This window comes from Podarcis filfolensis (assembly GCF_964270895.1).
Source record: "Podarcis filfolensis genome assembly, chromosome: 6".
Lineage (NCBI taxonomy): Eukaryota > Metazoa > Chordata > Lepidosauria > Squamata > Lacertidae > Podarcis > Podarcis filfolensis.
In genome coordinates, this window is record NC_139609.1 from 99,271,830 (window position 1) to 99,289,089 (window position 17,260).

At 55.8% G+C, this 17,260-nt stretch overlaps 1 protein-coding gene across 7 annotated transcripts in view; it reads right to left on the minus strand.

Moving 5' to 3' along the window:
* Positions 1-17,260, minus strand: part of CDH22 (cadherin 22) — an 88,197-nt gene that overhangs the window by 50,853 nt on the left and 20,084 nt on the right. For 5 of the 7 annotated variants that reach the window (XM_083618553.1, XM_083618550.1, XM_083618552.1 and 2 more), the window contains exons 2-3: positions 8,043-8,959; positions 1,864-2,158 (exon numbers count right to left, since the gene is read on the minus strand). In XM_083618553.1, coding sequence (XP_083474679.1) covers positions 1,864-2,158; positions 8,043-8,282 — 535 coding nt within the window. In that variant the 5' untranslated portion in view covers positions 8,283-8,959. Of the gene's footprint in view, positions 1-1,863; positions 2,159-8,042; positions 8,960-17,260 lie in introns of those variants that run through there. The other 2 variants (XM_083618555.1, XM_083618556.1) reach the window with 2 other exon arrangements.

Here is a 17,260-nt window from a genome sequence, read left to right on the forward strand (position 1 = left end):
AATATCTCTCCCCCCCCCAAGGACCAAGCAGCTCTTTCCCTCCCCAAAACACAGCCTGCCTTTTCTCTCTCACCCGCCCAGGGAGAGCAAAGGGGGCTCACAGCCCCCGCTCCGGAAATAAGTGCCGGGGCTCAACCCTGCCCCCCCAGCTTCTCTCTGCAGCTCAGCTCCTTAAGCAAGGAGGGTGGGGAAGGCAGGCTGCGGGGGCTCAGAGGGGCAAGGCAGGCAGTCTGCACATGCTCAAGGACCACGTCTTCATTTACGGATTCCATCTTCCATTTCAGGAGACAGATTCTGATCTCAGCTGAGCCCCAAAACCATTTCACCCCCAAAGCCCAAGGGATCCTGCAAAACGCTTTGCCGCATTTCAATGCCCCGCCACAGCAGAGATTCGACCACTTTACCCTCACCCCCATTACAAATTTATTTAGTTATTCACTTCAACCATTCAGGTGCCACTTAGTCCCAGGGGCCTCTAAGTGGTAGGCGGGAGACTTGATACAATAGAACCGAAGATGAGTTAAAACAATAAAGTCTGGATTCTGTAAAAAAGCCAATTGGAGTAAAAGGAAAACGGATTCTGGAAGTGCTGGAAGTTCAGCCGGGAGAGAGAGGCCCGTCTGACCTCAATTGGAAGGGGGAATGTTGACTATGTATTTACAAAAGTATTGTAAACAGGTTAATACATTGGATAGGCTTTTAAGTACACTTGTAATTTTAGAAATAGCGTAAGAAATTTGAGGTAGAAAAATAATTTGGAGTTGAAATGATATGCAGTTGAAAAAGAAAATTAAGGAACCAGGGGAGATGGGGGAGGGAAGTCACGGGATTCGGAGAATTCTATTTTATGTATTTGATATTGCTTTTGTGTATAAATTTGTGTTGTTGCTTGTTTTTTATTTTTGTTAACTTTGTTGAAAAATTAATTTTTAAAAATTATTTTAAAAAGGGAGTGCACAGAATTGGGCACATAGTATTGCGTCATGGCCTGCGTCATGGCAGACACGATCTGTGCCTCTGAGCCACGAAGAGTGACTCCTCTCTTTGGTTCACGAGGGATCTTGCACCCCAGTTCTTGAGGGGCTTGAACCTGACCAGGTAACGAAGAGCCCAGGTAGCTTCCAGTTGGGACCCTGGGTGGCTGAAAGGGTTAAAGAGCCCCCAGCCACAGTGCCCCGATCCAGAGTAGGTCTCACCCCCTCACCCCACAGCTATGTGACCTCTAAACCGCCTTGCAACGCAGGGGATGCCCATGCAACAAAATCTCACGTCTCGTCGGCCCCCAAAGGTTTTGCTCAAATGGCCCAACCTTGTGAGTTGCAGCCCAGCACCACTCAGCACCACTCAGCAGGGCGCCAGGTGGCAAAGGCTGGTGCGGCAAGTTCAAATGGCAAGAGAGGAACTTGGAGAAACTGCTGGACTTCAGGGATGCTTTTCAGTTGCAGTTCCTGCATTGCAGGAGTTGGACTAGATGACCCAGGAGGTCCCATCCGACTCGAGAGTTCTACGATTCTGACAAATCCTCAGCCCCCACCCCAAGAGAAAGGGGTATTTCCCAGGCAGCGGAAAGGACGTCCCCTGCATGGCCTGGAGCCAGGAGCTGCAGATGGAGCGAGGGGGGGTAAGGGGGGAGCCGGGGGGGTGAAGGAAGCAGGTCAAAAAGGCCCCAGAGGGGGCAGCATGGAGGAGGCAAAGAAACCCCCCAAGGGCCTTTCACAAGCAGAGGCCGGGCCCTCGGAGGAGGGGGGGCACAGGACCGGAGGGCAGGCGTTTGGAAAGCCCTGAGCCCCCGGCCTGCTCCGCAGGGACCCTGGGGTGGGGGCAGTGGGTGGGGGGTTGGGGGTGGCGTGCAGAGGGACTCACCGATGGGGGAGAGCTCGGCCACACTCCCGATGTAGGGCCCCCCCAGGAAGCGGGGCTCGCTGTCGTTGATGTCCTGTACCTTGATGACGAACTCCGACTCGGGCTCCAGCAGCCGGTCCGTCTGGCGGTCCCTGGCCTGGGCGCGCAGCGTGTAGAAGGTCTTCTGCTCGCGGTCCAGGCGCTCGGTGGCGTGAATGTCGCCCGTCAGCTCGTCAATCAGGAAGATGGTGCCGGCCCCCTCCCCCGAGATGGTGTACTTGATGGAGCCGTCGCCCTCGTCCGAGTCCGAGTGGATCTGCGGGGAACCCAGACGGGGAGGTTGGTGCTGGGAGAGACAAGCAGGGAGGAGAGCAGGCGCCCCGGGGTCAGCCCCCACCGGCAGCATCTAGAAGGAGCCCCCTGCCGGAAACCCTGGAGAGTTACTGCTGCCAGCCAGTGTCGGGCAGCCTCTCGTGCTCCTATTCAAACCAGCCCCTTACTTGGAACCATGAGGACTAGCGGCTTCCTTTATTTTGAGGGCAAATAGCATAGCTCAGCAGCAAAGCCCCTTTTCCACCCATCCCTCCACCAGCATCTTCAAGGAGGGCTGGGAGAGACCTGCCTCTGAGCTGCCATTGCTGCCAGTCAGTGCAGCCAATACTGAGATACATGGACCCAGCGGCCTGCCTTGGCATATGGCAATTTCCCAAGGGCAGCAGCTCCTGATGGCCAGGCCCTTGGCTCCAGACATATGTGGGGCTGGCGTCTAGGGGGCAGCAAGGGGCAGCAGCTGAACGTGACCCTGTGGACCCCATCGCCACCTTCACCAAGTGAGGAATTGCTGGAGTGACTCTGCCTCTCTTCTTTTGACTGAGAGCCAGCACGGCACAGAGCTGAAGAGTGTCAGACCAGAGCCTGGGAAAGGCCTGGGTTTGAATCCCCGCTCAGCCATCAAGTTCACACAGCCTCTTGGCCTCTCCCACCTCACAGGGTTGTTGTGCGGCCAAAGGGCAGGGAGTCATGTATGCCCCCTTGGGCAACTTGGAGCAAGGTCCGGGGAGGTGGCTCTGGGGACCAGGATCGGATTCTGCTGGAAGGCCCTGGGCAGTGGCCAGGATCCTGCCAACCAGGAAAGAGGAGCCCCCCAGGCTTGCCCAGAGCCACTGCTGGAAACCCCACCACCTCAAGCCCATCTTTTTGGAGGGAGGGGGCTTGGAAAGTAACTAGCAGGTACCTTTTACCATATGTGGTGGAAGTGTAATGGAATTAAAAAATTCTGGGAAAAGATATATAATGAAATGATTTTTTTAAAAAAACATAACCTTTGTTTAAAAAACCAGAAGCTTTTTTACTAGGAATTATAGGTACCAAGATTCCAAAAGATCAGAAGAAACTGTTGCTGTATGCTACAACGGCCGCTCGGAAGTTGCTAGCCCAGAGATGGAAGGGAGAGACAGCCCCAACCAGAGAAGAATGGCAAACCAAGTGGATGGACTCTGCCAAAATGGCAAATTAACTGGGAAGCTCAGGAACCAAGAAGACAAGAAATTTTAAAAAGAATGGGAAATGTTTAAAATGTATATACAAATTCATTGCAAACAGGTCAAAACATTAGCAGGATTCTAAATACACTTGTAATGTAATAGAAACGACAGATAATTTAGGAAGATGAAAACTTTGGAAAAGTATTGATATACAGATGAAAACAGAATTAAGAGGACCCATGGATGGGATGGGGAGAAGTCAGGAGATTCAAAGTAATCTCGATACGTGAATGTGTATCATATTTTGATGTAATTCTATTTCTTTTCTGTTCTTTTTCTTTCTTTTCGAAAATCAAATTTAAAAAAATACTTTAGAAAGGAAAGTGCCTAGCAGGAACCTCCCCCCACGCCACCTCAAAGACAGATTTGGGGTCCCGGTTGCTGGATTATCTGGGGGTCCCCTCTGCCTCCAGCCCTTTTCCCGGCTGCTTCATAGGACTCCTAATGAGCTCAGAGGCTGAACGAGCTCGTCTGACTTTGCTCCCTGCCGGAATTTCTTCTGGCGCTCAGCTTTAGCGCAGCCGGGACCCCACGCTCTGGGCTGGGTTCCCCTAAAGGCCACCTCAGAGGTTCTCCGCAAAGGCTGAGGGGTCCCAGGGAAAGTGGGGAGGGGCCTTTTCCTTGGCGAGGGGTGAAAAGGAATGAGGAGCAGATCCATGCGCGTTGTGGGGAAAGCGGAGATGCTCAGGTGCCCACGAATCTCTGTGCCCCCCCTTCCAACACGGTCACTGTGGCCTAGAAAGGGGGCCCTGCGGCCAGCGGGAGGGCCCCACACACACACTCCAAAATGGCCCTCTTACTCAGGGGGCAACCAGGAGGACGCTCTGCCTGCCAGAGGAACAGAGATGCCACACTTGGGGACTTGCTCCACAAAGCAGCTCACCTGCACTGGCCGGCAGCAGCTCTGCTAAGAACATGAGAAGAGCCTTCTGGATCAGGCAAATGGGCCGTCTGGCCCAGCATCCTGTTCTCACAGCGGCTGGACAGTTTGGGACACTGCAATCAGGATTCGAGCCCCAGAGCAACTCTCCCCTCCTGCGGTTTCCAGTGATTCAGAAGGAGGGCTGCCGGCTGAGCCAGCCTGGCCAGGAGCCTCCCCAGTCCTCTCCTCCCCCCTGAATTTCCCTGGTTCTCTTTTGGTGGCCATCGCTGCCTCCGGTGGGAGCAAGTGCCACAGTTTTAACTATGCTCTTTTCTTTGTTCCCTCCCGAATCTTCCAACACTCTCCAGCGTCTCAGGCAAAAAGCCCCCCTCCTCCTCCATACCTGCTACCGAAGATCAAACAAGCAGACAAACAGGGATGAATCACTTGTCCCTTTTTTTGTACCTGCCTTTCAGCAAACAGCCCCAGGGCAGGGTTTAAAAAAAATGACATTTTTTTGAAGCACCATGCACAATTAAATTCTTTAAATAAAAAGCACAAAAAGCAACTAATTCTCCAAAGAGCAAAAGAGCAGCACAGGAGAGCCAGGCGAGAGACCGTTTGGGATCAAAACCGAAACCTTCCGCATGCCAAACACCCGACCTACCTTCTCCCTGAGCCGCAGGGCTGAGCACCTGTCTCTGCCCCAGCCTGGCCCTGCTCAGCCGCCAGGGAGCCAGAGTTTCAGAGCAAGCAAAGAACAATGTCAAGTGCCCAATTTCAAGAGGGCACGGAGCCCCTTTCCACATTCCAGTTGAGATCAGTGGATGAGGACGCCCATGTTCAGGGGGGCAGCTCAGCTGGTGGCCCTTTGGGGAAGCTGGAGCCAGGCGGCGGGAGGTCTTGGCTCAGAGCTCTTCTCCCCACCCCCACCCCGTCCTGCGGAAGGGATCTCTGCCACCCGGGAGCGAAAGGGTCCCTGGCATCTCCCCTCGGCCCCAGAGTGCCTGGAATCTGGGCCAGATGTCCGGAGATAATTTTATGGGTGGCATTAAACTGAGTTATGAGGTTTTTACAATCCAGCCACTTATGAGAAATCTATTAACGGTAACTGGACGGGCAGAGCCCAGCGCGGTGGCGCACGGCAGAGGCGTTAATTGGGACCATCCATAACGGGCCGGGCCCCCGGAAAGCCCTCGCCAGACGCCTTCATTTACTCCCCAACATTTTTTGCTGAGAATCAGCAAAGTTGCCAGAGAAGGGAGACGTCCATTAATCGGCTAATGAAATATGAAAATGTTTATGGCCCACTCAATCTTCCAAACTGCAGTTCCATAATCCACCTCCAGACACAGACGCGGCTCCCGCAGCCAGCAGGGATGGCAGACCTGCCACGTTTTACGAGGCCCTCGTTAGATTTGTCTCGTTAGGGGCAGTTTATGTTTCTATTTACCTCGCTGGGGAGGGGAAACCAGCCTCAGGGCCAAACTCTTTGGAGAGGATCCCCAGAAGGACCTCAGGGACACCCACACGCACGGCAGGCAGCAGCCTGTGCCCGGTTGCCTAGCAAAGATGGCAGCTGAGGGGCAAGGGGAACAGGCAGCCACCAGGCGAGGAACTGTGCTGCCCACCCCCTGCCTCAAATCAGGCAGGCAGGGAGCTCAGCCACGGGGGGGGGGGGAACGACCACCTCCCTACGTTCCCACCTCTGTGACCTTTCCATCGCCTTCTTTTCAGCTCTGCAAAGAGCAGATCCCTGCCGCCACTTCCCCAAGCCTGCAGAAAGGGGTCGCTTGGAGCTCCTGGCAGCGTCCGTCCACCCGCCCCCCCCAGCTTGTGACAGGAGGGGGGGCTCTTCAAGTCAGTTTGCAGGGGAAATAAATGCGGAGGCACAAGCAAACGTTGACTCTACAAGGTCAACTCTGTGCCAACTGTGCAATGGACTTGCCACAGCTATGAGCCACAGGCGCCCCCCCCCCCCGGACTGAGCTCCCCAGGAGGAATCTGTCTTCTGGGCAGAAGCTGGGGGTCAGCTGCTGTGTCAGCCCTGAAGCCTCTTCCTCCTCCTCCTCTTCCTCCCTAGTTGGAGCCTTTCACACATGGGGGGGGCCTAACAAGGATGTCAGCAGACACCCACGGAGGGGATTTTTTAAAAGAATCACTCCAAAGTAAGGCAGATGGTCCACCTGAAGAATGGGGGGGGGAGTGGGGAGAAGTGTGCCCATTTGGGGGGAGCAGAGGTGACCCTACTGCCACCCCCTCCCCATCTTTGGCTCCCAGGTCCACCTGTGGGCAGCAGAGAAGTCCAGCTCAGCATCTGGGGAAGGAGGGGGGCACTGAGTGGAAGGGCAGAGAAATCCAGCCGCCCGCCCTGGGAAAGGGGCTTGAAGAGGGTTTTGGAAAAGAGACAAAAGCCTTTCATCTCCTCCGTCTGTTAAAAAGGGAAATTGTTTCCTCGCCCTAAAGGGCCAGAAATCTGGGATTTTACGAGGCCATTAATTACCTCCTACTAATTAAATCAAAATTAAATGTGAGCAGAGGTGCATTTTCCTTATTAAAACGATTAAACAGAAAGCACAGATACACAAATAAAAAACGACTCTGGGACGGTGGAAGAAAGGAAATCAAATAAGAACTCGCCCTTAATGAAGGCGCTTCTGGTGTTTGCTCCAACTCATAAAGCCCAAGTTCATCAATTTCCTTTAAATATTAGCAACTTAATTAAATCTGTTTTTTCCCCTTTAATCCCCTCCTCTATCTAAAATAGATCTGTCCACAGGCACAAGTTTGTAACTCATGCTGACCCCATAATTCTATTTTTTATTATTTAAAAAAAACCACAGAAATCCACATCAAACTGACAGGGGCCTCGGGGGAAATTACACTTCAGAAAAAGGATTAGCTCAAGTACCCAGATTTTATGAAAATGTTATTGGTCCTGACTGGCGCGTCTGGGCGAGGGGCGGGCGGGCAAGCGGGCAGGAGGCACAGGGAGAGCCAGGGCAGAGAAACAGGAGGCGGCGCTGGCAGAGACGCCGTGCCAAGGGGCAGGGGGTAAGGGGCAGTGCCCGGGGACTCTGCCCACCGGGCCAGGAGGCACCAGGGCCCAGGCGCTCCCTCCGAGGGAGAAGCCGCTTCTCTGCGCAGCCAGCCTGCCGTTTCCTTGGCGCTGGCAGCCGCTGTGGCAAGCAGCGTGCAAAGGGGCTGTAAAATGGGTTAGTTTTAGGTTCCCAGAGTTCATTTTGGAAAGGAGGCTGTTGCTAGGCTACCTCTGGAATTCGCCAAGGCCTGATGCCTGATGCTTCGAGTCGCTCCCCAGGGGAGCCGTGAATTAACTGGAACGGCAGCGGCATCAGCAGCGTGGGGGGGGGGGCAGGAGAGAGCGTCCTGCCGGGGGAGGCGAGGCGAGGAGGCACCGATCCAAACTTAATGCTCAGGCATGTCCCAGCCAACTTTCCAGGTCAGCTCAGAGGACCCACAGCAGGAGGAGGGAGAGGCAGCCTTAGAAGGGTTTCATGCTGCCCATGTGCATTCGGCTGTTTGACAGTGGATCCACCTCCTGGGGGGGGTGGACTCTCCTTCCTTGGAGGCTTTTAAGCAGAGGCCGGAGAGCCATCTGTCGGGGACCTTCTAGTTGAGATCCCTGCCTTGCAGGGGGTGGACTAGAGGACCCTTGGTGGTCCCTTCCCACTCTCCCATTTATGATTCGAAGCAGCCCCATGTTCCCAGCCCCCTCCCTCTTTCCCAAGCAGGCGGCCCCTGCCCCCCGCCCCCCACGACCCAGCTGCCTTTACCTTCCCCACGTACAGTGGTTCCGTGCCGGTGTACTCTTCCACCACGAAGAACTGGTTCCAGACCCAGCCTCTCTTCACGCGCCCGCTGCCCGGCAGCCCCCCATCCCCGGACTCTTCTGGGCCGGAGCCCCCAGGCTCCATGTGCATGGACACGACCCCCACAGGGCAGCAGCCCAGGCCCCACAGAAGCAGAAGCAGCAGCAGCAGCGGTCGGATCCAGAAGGAGTCTCGGGAAGCCATCACCACAGAGCCCTGGCAGCTAAGAGGCAGGAGGTGGGCATCCTCTGCAGAGGGAGGGGGCAGCCACAGGCTGTGGGTCAGCCGTCCGTGGGGGGCAGCAGTCTCGGCATCCTCGGGAAGACAGCGGGCGAGGATCACATGCCTGCCCCAGTCCCAGCAGCCCCCCTCCCTCCCGGCAGGATCAGCTGTCCAGGACCAGGAGAGTCAGGCATCAGGACAATGTGAGGATGAGGCCTGCCCCATGCTGGGCGCAGCACCCACACCAGGGGGCTCTCCTGGTGCAGAAGGGACCCTCTGAGGCTGGCCAAATCCTGCTCCTCCTGAAGTCTGTGTGCACACAGGCGCCTCTCACTGGCTCCGCTCGCCCTAGGTGAGTCTAGCGCAAGAACCAGCTGCCTGCTTCTTGAGCACCCAGGGGGGCTGGTGGCCCCCAGCAGCTCAGTTTCCAAAACGGTCCTCGGGCACCCAACTCGCTGGGAGCACCTGGCGTGGTCAGGTGGTGGCTGGTGCGCAGCGGATCAGGACGAAGGATCTGGTAGGTCCCGTTTCCGCCAAGGCGTCATGGCTCCAGATTCTGCCATTGAGGCCCATCCCAAGCAGCAGCCGCTGGCGATGCCCTCTGTCCTCTGCCGGGTCAAAGAGGCTGGCAGGCGAGGTTGGCGTCCATCCCCAGGGACCTGGGAGAGAGAAAAAGGGGTGGTGAGTGAGGGGCTCGTGGGGGTGACTCTGCCCTTCCCCCTCCCCTCCAGGGCAGCTCCCCCCAGGTGAGGAGAGGGGCTGATGGATGCGGGTTCTCCTGACAAGCAGGCTTGTGCCCCTGCCTGCCTCAGTTTCCCCCACAGACACACACACACCCCTGCCAGGTATGGGAGCCACCTGTCCTGCAATGACTCCCGAGACCCTCTGAAGGCACAACCCCCTCCTCACATTGCCAGGCGGGTGAATAAGTGAAACCGTGACCTGCAGTCCCAGAAGTGGGGGCCCTGCAGGGACCCGTCAGGCCGCAAGGTTTCAGTTGCATGCCCAACTGAAGCCAAGTCCACAAACGTCCAGCTGTCCGGCTGTCAGTTGTGGTCTGATGGCCACAGAAGTCCCTCAGGAGACTCTCTGGGGGAACGGACAAAGGAGACCCCCCCCCACCATGCCAGGATCGAGGGCCATCGTGCCATTTGAACAGGATGCCTGTAAGACCCACAAGTAGCCAGAGGGCAACCCACAGGTTGGCCGTGGGGCAGGACAACATGAGGAATCTGCGCAAGGCTCTGGAAGGAATCCTTCCTGCCTGCCCCTTGTCCTTTGCATCCCTGCAGGGAAGCCGGCCGCAGCCTCACTTCTTAAAAATAAAATAAAACCAGGGAACTCTCCTCTCTCCAGACACTGCTACCCCCGAGGCAGCCCAGCGCTCCCAGCAGCCCCACACATGGGCAACTCTCTCGCGCCACCAGCGGCACACCCCACAGCACACGAAATATTCCCTCCATAATGGGTTTGGGTGGCATTTATGGGGACTTGTCAGTTGCAAGAGGCCACTGGGAATCGAGAGGGAGAGAGGAACACACAGCCACACACAGCCACACACACACACACACACACACACACACAGCAATTCATTTATTTTATTTCATAAAATTTACGCACCACCTGGTTTTTTTGGAAACAAAACAAAACCTTGAAGAGGTTTACAAAAAAGATAAAATAAGAAACTCAAGCAAATTTTGCAGCCATGCTTTAATAAAACATACAGCAGTTAGAACAGGTTAAAGTTCACATCTGCTTTTGAAACAAGAAGGTTTTCATTTGGCCCCAAAGAGAACAAGAAAGGCGGCTGCTTGGATGTGTTGTCAACAGGCAGGGAGTTCCCAAGTGAAGCTGCTGCCACAGCCGAGTTCTTACAAAGGCAGAGCAGGACTTCCATGGCCCCCGGGGCAGTGCCAGCCCCACCACCTCCCCGTGGCGCAGCTGAGCATCACTGCCATCCTCGTTTATCTGCATGCCCCCTTTCCTCAGTTAAAACCAGACTGAAGGCGGCTCACGACATGAAATGATTCCCATTACTACAAAACTACAACAAAAGGAGTCATAAGCACTCAATAAAAACATATCTGAACAAAGTAATCCCCATTTATGTCATCATAATAAAACCTAAAGATAGATCCAAAAAAATAATATCAATAACTGCAGAACTAACAACTCCAAAATTAAACCTTGATTTCAACAACAAAATCCCTTAAAAAAATACCCCTAAGGGACGGCAGGGAGCTTCTGCCCCCCATCCCCACAAAGGGGGCTGCTTGGAAGCCCCTTTGTTCCAGCCCAGGAGTGCGACTCAGTGGACCTGGCAGCAGCAGCAGCTTCCCCAAGAGGCCTCTGCAGCTGCCTGCCTGGGCTGGTACTCTTGCTCTCTTGCACAGGGCAGGTGGCAGGCACAAAGCGCCAGGGCCGCCGCTCGCCCAGGACCACCCACACACCTCCCTGCCAGAAAGCAGGGAGGAAAGTGAGGCTGCAGAGAAAGGCAGCGGACTCTGAACGGCAGCATCAGCAGCCTAGCCAAAGTCACAGGCAGAGTCCACAAGAAATACGTTTTTAGAAAAGGAATCCAGGAAATTATTGGCTGGTTAACTTTGACTTCTATTCTAGGAAAACAGGCGGAAAGATTGACTAAACACATAATTGCCAAGCCTATGGAAGAACAAGCTTTGCTGAAGAAAAACCAGCATGGCTTCTGCAAGGATAAGTCCACCACCAGGCAGTTCATTATATCAAAGCACAAAAATAGATAACATAGCTACAAAAAAAAAACCCACAACACCATACAGTTTTAAGGGCCAAAGATTGTTCAATTAGCCAAAGGTCTGGGAGAAGAGGAACATTTTTGCCTGGTGCCTAAAGATATGTAATGAACCTCCCTGGTAAGAGCGTTCCACATGGAGGAGCCACCACAAAAAAGGCCATTCTTGCGTTGCCACCCTCCAGACTTCACAGGGGGGAGGAACACAAAGAAGGTCCTCAGAGGATGACGGCAGGATCCAGGTCTATTCGTATGGGGAGAGGCAGTCCTTGAGGTTTCACAAGTCAAAACCAAGACTTTGAATTGGGCCCAACAGCTCATCGGCAGGCCGTGCAGTCGGGCTATAAATCCCCAAATGCCTTAAGGCTGAGATCTAGGAAGGACAACCTCCTTCCCAGGAACCTGCCCATCATCCGGAAGATGGGGGGATGAGATGGGGGGCGCTTCTTGGTGGCAGAGCCCCAGTTACCGATCTCTCCCTCCCACAAGAGGGGCCAGACTGGCTCCCGTCTTCCTGTTTTTACTCTGTATTCTTAGGCAGTTTTACATTTTTTTTGTATCAAGGTTTATTTATTTTTAACCCAAGGAATGCACTGGTGAGAACTGTGGTGCCAGGATGCAGACCTTGGTCAAAGGGCTGTGGGCACCAAGTGGCCGGCCTGGGGAACAAAAGAAGAGGGCGGGTGCTGGGCACTGGCAGGCAGCACCACCCAGCGCTGGTGGTTGCTGAGCTGGGGCTGAAAAGCAGCAGAGGAAGGTTGGCAGAAGTCAATGCGTGTGGGTGCCGGGAAGCAATCTGCAAATATCACAGTCTTCCCAAATGTAGACTTGAGATCTGGAGAGCATGGAGAGATGAGGACCCACCTGTCCTTGGAACCACCCACCCCTTGGCCAGCTCAGGTCAGCAAGAGCTCCGCTGGCTTCTCCCCCTCCTCCACCCCCCCCCCGGGACTTGGAGGAAGAGAGAGACCCAAGGGGGGGGGTCTGAAGGGGCCCAGGAGGCCACATGCCAAAGATAGAGGGCTCTGCAGGTGTGATTGGTGTCCAATGGGCATCTGGTTGGCACCCCTGGGAATGCCACCTTGGGCTCTGAGACGGAAGAGGGGCAAAGGCAGGAAGGTAAGAAAACAAGCCAACAGAGTGACTCGCAGGAGGTTCTGCTTCCCTGGCAGGTGAGTTCCCACGGCTCCCTCTCCTTCCCAGGCCCCCACTCTCCCCCCCCCCGACACCCGTGACTTGGGCCAGTTTGGCGGACAAGGATTTTTGTTTGTTTGTTCCAAGGAATTTCTATTGTGCATTGCCCACTGCTTTCCCTCTCAGCTTGGGGACTCCTTTTGTGTAGAGGGATGCATAAACTGAATAAATCTAATCTGTGTCTCTCATCGGCAGCCCACTCTCCACGGCTGGCGCTCTCCGTGGCCAGGATTACGTGGGCCGCTCTGGCGGGTCCCTCTCTCTCTCTCTCTCTCTCTCTCTCTCAGCAGCCTGTTGCTCTCCTCCTCCCAACGCGTCCCCCCCCCAATTGCCAAGGGAACCTGGGTGGAGGGAAGAGAGAGGCACCCCCAAAACCTAGCCAGGCAGAGCAGGCAAGGGGGCACCCTTCTCCGGGGGGGGGAGACTCCTGGCCCAGCACACCCTGCTCTGCACGCCCCCCCCCCCCATGGGAAGGAGCAGGGTGCCAGCCACAGAGGGCTCAGTCCAAGGCGTTGAGGCAAGCGCCCCATGGAGCTAGGAGGCGGGCAGGCAGGCGGGCAGCCCCCCCTCTCCACGGATAAGACAGGCACACAAACACCCATCATCACAACAACAGGCTCCCTCCCGCCGTGTCCCCCACCCACACGTGGAGGGCCAGGCAACGGTTGCTGTGGGAACGCCAACCTGCCTCCAGAATCCTTTCCCCCTCCTCCCGGCTGCCTTTTGTGCTCAGCCATCTCCTCCGTAAAGTGACCCTGCCAGCGGGATGGGGGGGCTGCTCCCCCTCTCTCCTCTCACCCCCCACCCCACTCCAAAGAGGGCAGAGGGTCTCCGCATCCAGGCCCCCGCCCAGCAGTTGGCAGCCAAAGCACCAAGGCACTCCTGGGCTCGGCAGGTGAGAGGGAGGGACTCCATGCACTCCACAGCGCCAGCCCCCCCCAGCACGTGCTCCCCCCTCCCTCCCTCCCTCCCGCTCCCCCTCCTCCCGCTCTGCTCTCGTCAGTGTGTGTTTGGCAGAGCTGTACTGTACATCATGTTGACAGTAGAAATTACATCCTGAGCTTATGTTTTACACTCTGCCCTGTCAGAACTCACCGCAGCCCAGTGATCAGGACAAATTGAATAGCATCCCGTCCGTGTCAATATTTATTTCATTTCACAAATGCGGCGGCCGGCAATCGGAGGGGAGACACCACCTGCTCATCTGGCGCGTGGGACGAGGGGGGGGCACACCAGAGGGATGCTGGGAAGCCTGCGCTGGCAGGGCCCGGCAGGATAGGGGGCGGCCATGGAGGCCCCTAGACACTCACACACACAGAGAGAACACAAATGACCTTTGGGCACCTGGGGAGGCTGCAGGCAAGGAATGCCAACACAGCCCCACCCCCCGTCCCTGCAGCTCCTCCAGGGTGGCATTGAGGGGCCCAGGAGACTCCCTCAGCCTCTGCCAACCCCACACACTCCCCATAAGAACACAAGAAGAGCCTGCCGGATCTGGCCAAGGGCCCACCTAACCCAGCATCCTCTTCTCACAGGGGCCAACCAGATGCCTCAAAGGGAAGCCCAAACACAAGATCCGAGCACAGGAGCCCTCTCTCCTCCTGAGGTTTCCCTAAGAACATGAAAGGAGGTTGCTGGATGAGGCCCACCCGACACCCATTATGGGAAACCTGCAAGCGGGACCTGAGCGCAAGAGAAACTCCCCTCCTGCAGTTTCCCGCGGCTGGAATTCAGAAGCACGGCTGCCTCCAGAGCAGAGCCATCATTGCGGCCAGTAGCTCTCGCTAGCCCCCCCCCCTCACCCTCCTGGATTTGCCAGCCGAGACCTCAGGAGGGACCCTGCCTGCCACTCTCGATGTTTCTCCGGCCCCTGCGGAAGAAGTGTGGCTTCCCCCGGACTCTGTTTTCCTCCAGTGCATTAGTGCGGGATCACAGCACTCTATCCCACTTAATGCCTCAGCAAGACCACCTGCCTGGCATCTCATCTCGGGGAGGCAGCCCGGCGCAGAGAGGCCGGCCGCCGACAGATCTCGCCGCGATGGGCCAAGGAGCCTGTATTATTCCAGCGGCAAATTCCTCTCTCAGATTGTCAACAGCGCAGCAAATTGCAGTGCCATGTAACTGTGTCTCCTCTCCTTAAACAAGATTCAATTCCACTTAACTCTCCCCTTCCTCGGGGAGGGCGGGGGGGGGGACAGGACACGCAGGCCGGAATTCATTTCCCGGGATCTGCTAGGCAGGCGCCGGCGCCGTTACCAAGGCAAGGTCCTTGGGAAACTTTATTATCACTTGCCACCTCAAAGCACCTGCGCAGGCAGCAAGGCGGACGCTTCCGCTGGGGTGGAATTCAATTTCTCCCCTGCCTCTTGCGAGGAGACGGAGCCACAAATGCTACAAACATCACAAACACACCCGGGGAGCAGGGAGGCCAGCGGAGGAAAGGGGCCTTGAACCCAGATCCTCAGAGCAGCAGCTACTCAAGGGGCCAAACTGAAAGGAGCTGGCAAAACCTCTGGCAAGGACCAGGTGGTGAAAATTAGCTCCTTCATAGAATAGCAGTTGGAAGGGACCCCCGGGGTCATCCAGTCCAGCCCCCTGGATTGCAGGAACTGCAGCTCAAGAACCCCGGACAGGTGCCACCTAGCCTCTGCTTAAAATCCTCCTTCAAAATGCAACCTGGCACATTCCCCGCCCACCCACTCCAGAGCAGGCTCGTCTACTGCCCAGTCTTGCTGGGCAAGCCACCCACCCCCCAAATAACACCCCCAACTATAGATGTGGGGAGCTAAGCCTGGCTGTGAACTCTTGCCTAGGAGGCAGCGGGCAAAGGGATGCTGGCATGAGGTGGACCCAGGCCTGCCTTTGAAACAGCTCAGAAGAGAGCCTGGAAGGGGTGCAAAAGAGGGAGACCCAGGGCCTGGAATCCACGCCTGATGAGGAACGGTTGAAGGAGCTGGGAAAGAGGAGACTGAGAGGCGACAGGGGAGCCACATTCAAACACCTCAAGGGTTGCCGCAGAGAGGATGGAGCAAGCTGGTTTTCTCCCAAACCAATGGTCTCAAGTGACGAGAAAGGAGATTCTGTAGACTCTCCTTCCTTGGAGGCTTTGAAGCAGAGGTTGGATGGCAATCTGTCTTGGATGCTTTAGAGGAGATTCCTGAATGGCAGGGGTGGACTAGATGACCCCTGGGAGTCCCTTTCAGCTCTAGGATTCAGCAAGTCCAACCCTCTGACATGACGTGCCAGCCGGAGGATTGAGTGCCAAACATGGCCGAGGGGAGGCAGAGGGGCTCACTCCTCCCCAACCCCCCTCCCTTATTACTGCCTCCCCCCAAAAGTCTTTGTCCAGGGACCAGGCGGAAGCAGCAAAGAACAAAGACCCCTCCGCTAATCGCATGGAAACTGCAGTTTTAATAATAAAAGGGACCAAAAAAGCCCATTGTACTTATTAAAAGTGTAATCTCTCCTGTCCTTGAAGTAAATCTCCAGCTTCCTTTCTCCGGCTCCTTGGAATTATTTTCTCGGCAGGGGGCCTCCTCGTCCTCCTCCAAAGCTTTTCTCCTCAGCTGGGTTGGAACAGACCAAGAGGTGGGATAAAGCCCCTTCCAAGAAGCCCCCCCCCCTGGTCCCACTGCTTCTTCTTGCTGAAAGATGCCGAGCCAGAGTCCGTCCCTCCTCCCTCCCTCCTTGCCAGGCAAGTTGCCTTAATGTGAAGTAAGTTAATTATCGGGGCTTTGATGGCCCCCAAGCAAGGAAGCAGGGGAGGAGGGTGCCCCCCGCAGCTGGGGAGGAGACCCCTCCTGGTCACAGGGGGAGAAGAAGCAGGAGGTGTTTGTTAAAACTCTCACACAGCCACTGTTTGGGGAACGTATTTCCAACTCACAATATTTCTTTTTCAGATCTTCTTTGGTCCGAGTTTCAAAGAAATTTTTAATTGCAAAAGAAAATCTCGGTGTCTCCCTGGGGGGAAAAGAGCTTTTAGAGCCAGAACCGTCTCGCTCGGCAATAATTCTTCTCCAAATAGGGAATTTTCATGCTTCAGCTACACGGATACAATGCTTTAATTGGCCTTTAAAGACGTAAACTTGGGCAGGAGGCAGAGGAGAGAGAAGAGTCACCTGGACCCTCTTTGTCCTACGAAGTGGGAGAAACTTTCCAGGAAGGAGGAGGGGACTCTAAACTGGGCAAAGGGGGCACCTCAGGATGGGGGGGGCCAAATGCACCCCCCGGCTTCTCGGTCTGGCCCTCAACACTCTCCCCCGGCCACACCCGCCCTGGCCTGCCAGGAAGGGGCCTGCGAACCACAAAAAGAGAATCCTAGAACTGAAAGGGGTCCCTGCAAGTGCCCCCCCAACCTCTGCTTTAAAGCCTTCGGGAGAGGAGAGTCCCCTACCTCCCGATGGAGCCCATTCCCCAGCCGAAGAGCTCTTGCCCTCAGAAAGCCCTTCCTGAGGTTGAGACGGAATCTCCTCCATTGTAAATTGAATCCATTGAATAATCGTACAGTCATGGAATTGCAGAGTTGGAAAGGACCCGAAGGACTGTCCAAAGTGGCAGAAAACAAGCCTGCTCCATAGGACAGCTCCTCAGGTACTGGAAGGTGTGTTTTGTGTGTAGGAAGGAGCTGGCCACACAAAGCGAAGACCTGCGAATGGAAGAGGCCCCTGTCCAGAGCAGGCCAGTGGCCTGTCCAGTCCAGCATCCTCTTCTCGCAGTCGCCCCCATGGGACACCCACCAGGAGGACCGGGGCGCAAGAGCACTTTCTGCCCCCTTGGGGTTCCCAGCAGCTGGCATTCAGAAGCATCACTGCCTCCAGCCAGAACTGCTCTGGGGCTCAAATTCCACTTGCAGGTTTCCCCACAGGCTCCTGTGAGACATGGATGTCCGGCCGTTGGCCTCATCCGGCAGGCTCTGCCTAGGTTCCTATGCTCCCCCCAGTGGCTTCAAAATTTCAGCAGCTCCCTGCGCGAAGCCAAAATGTGGCCCCCACCCCAC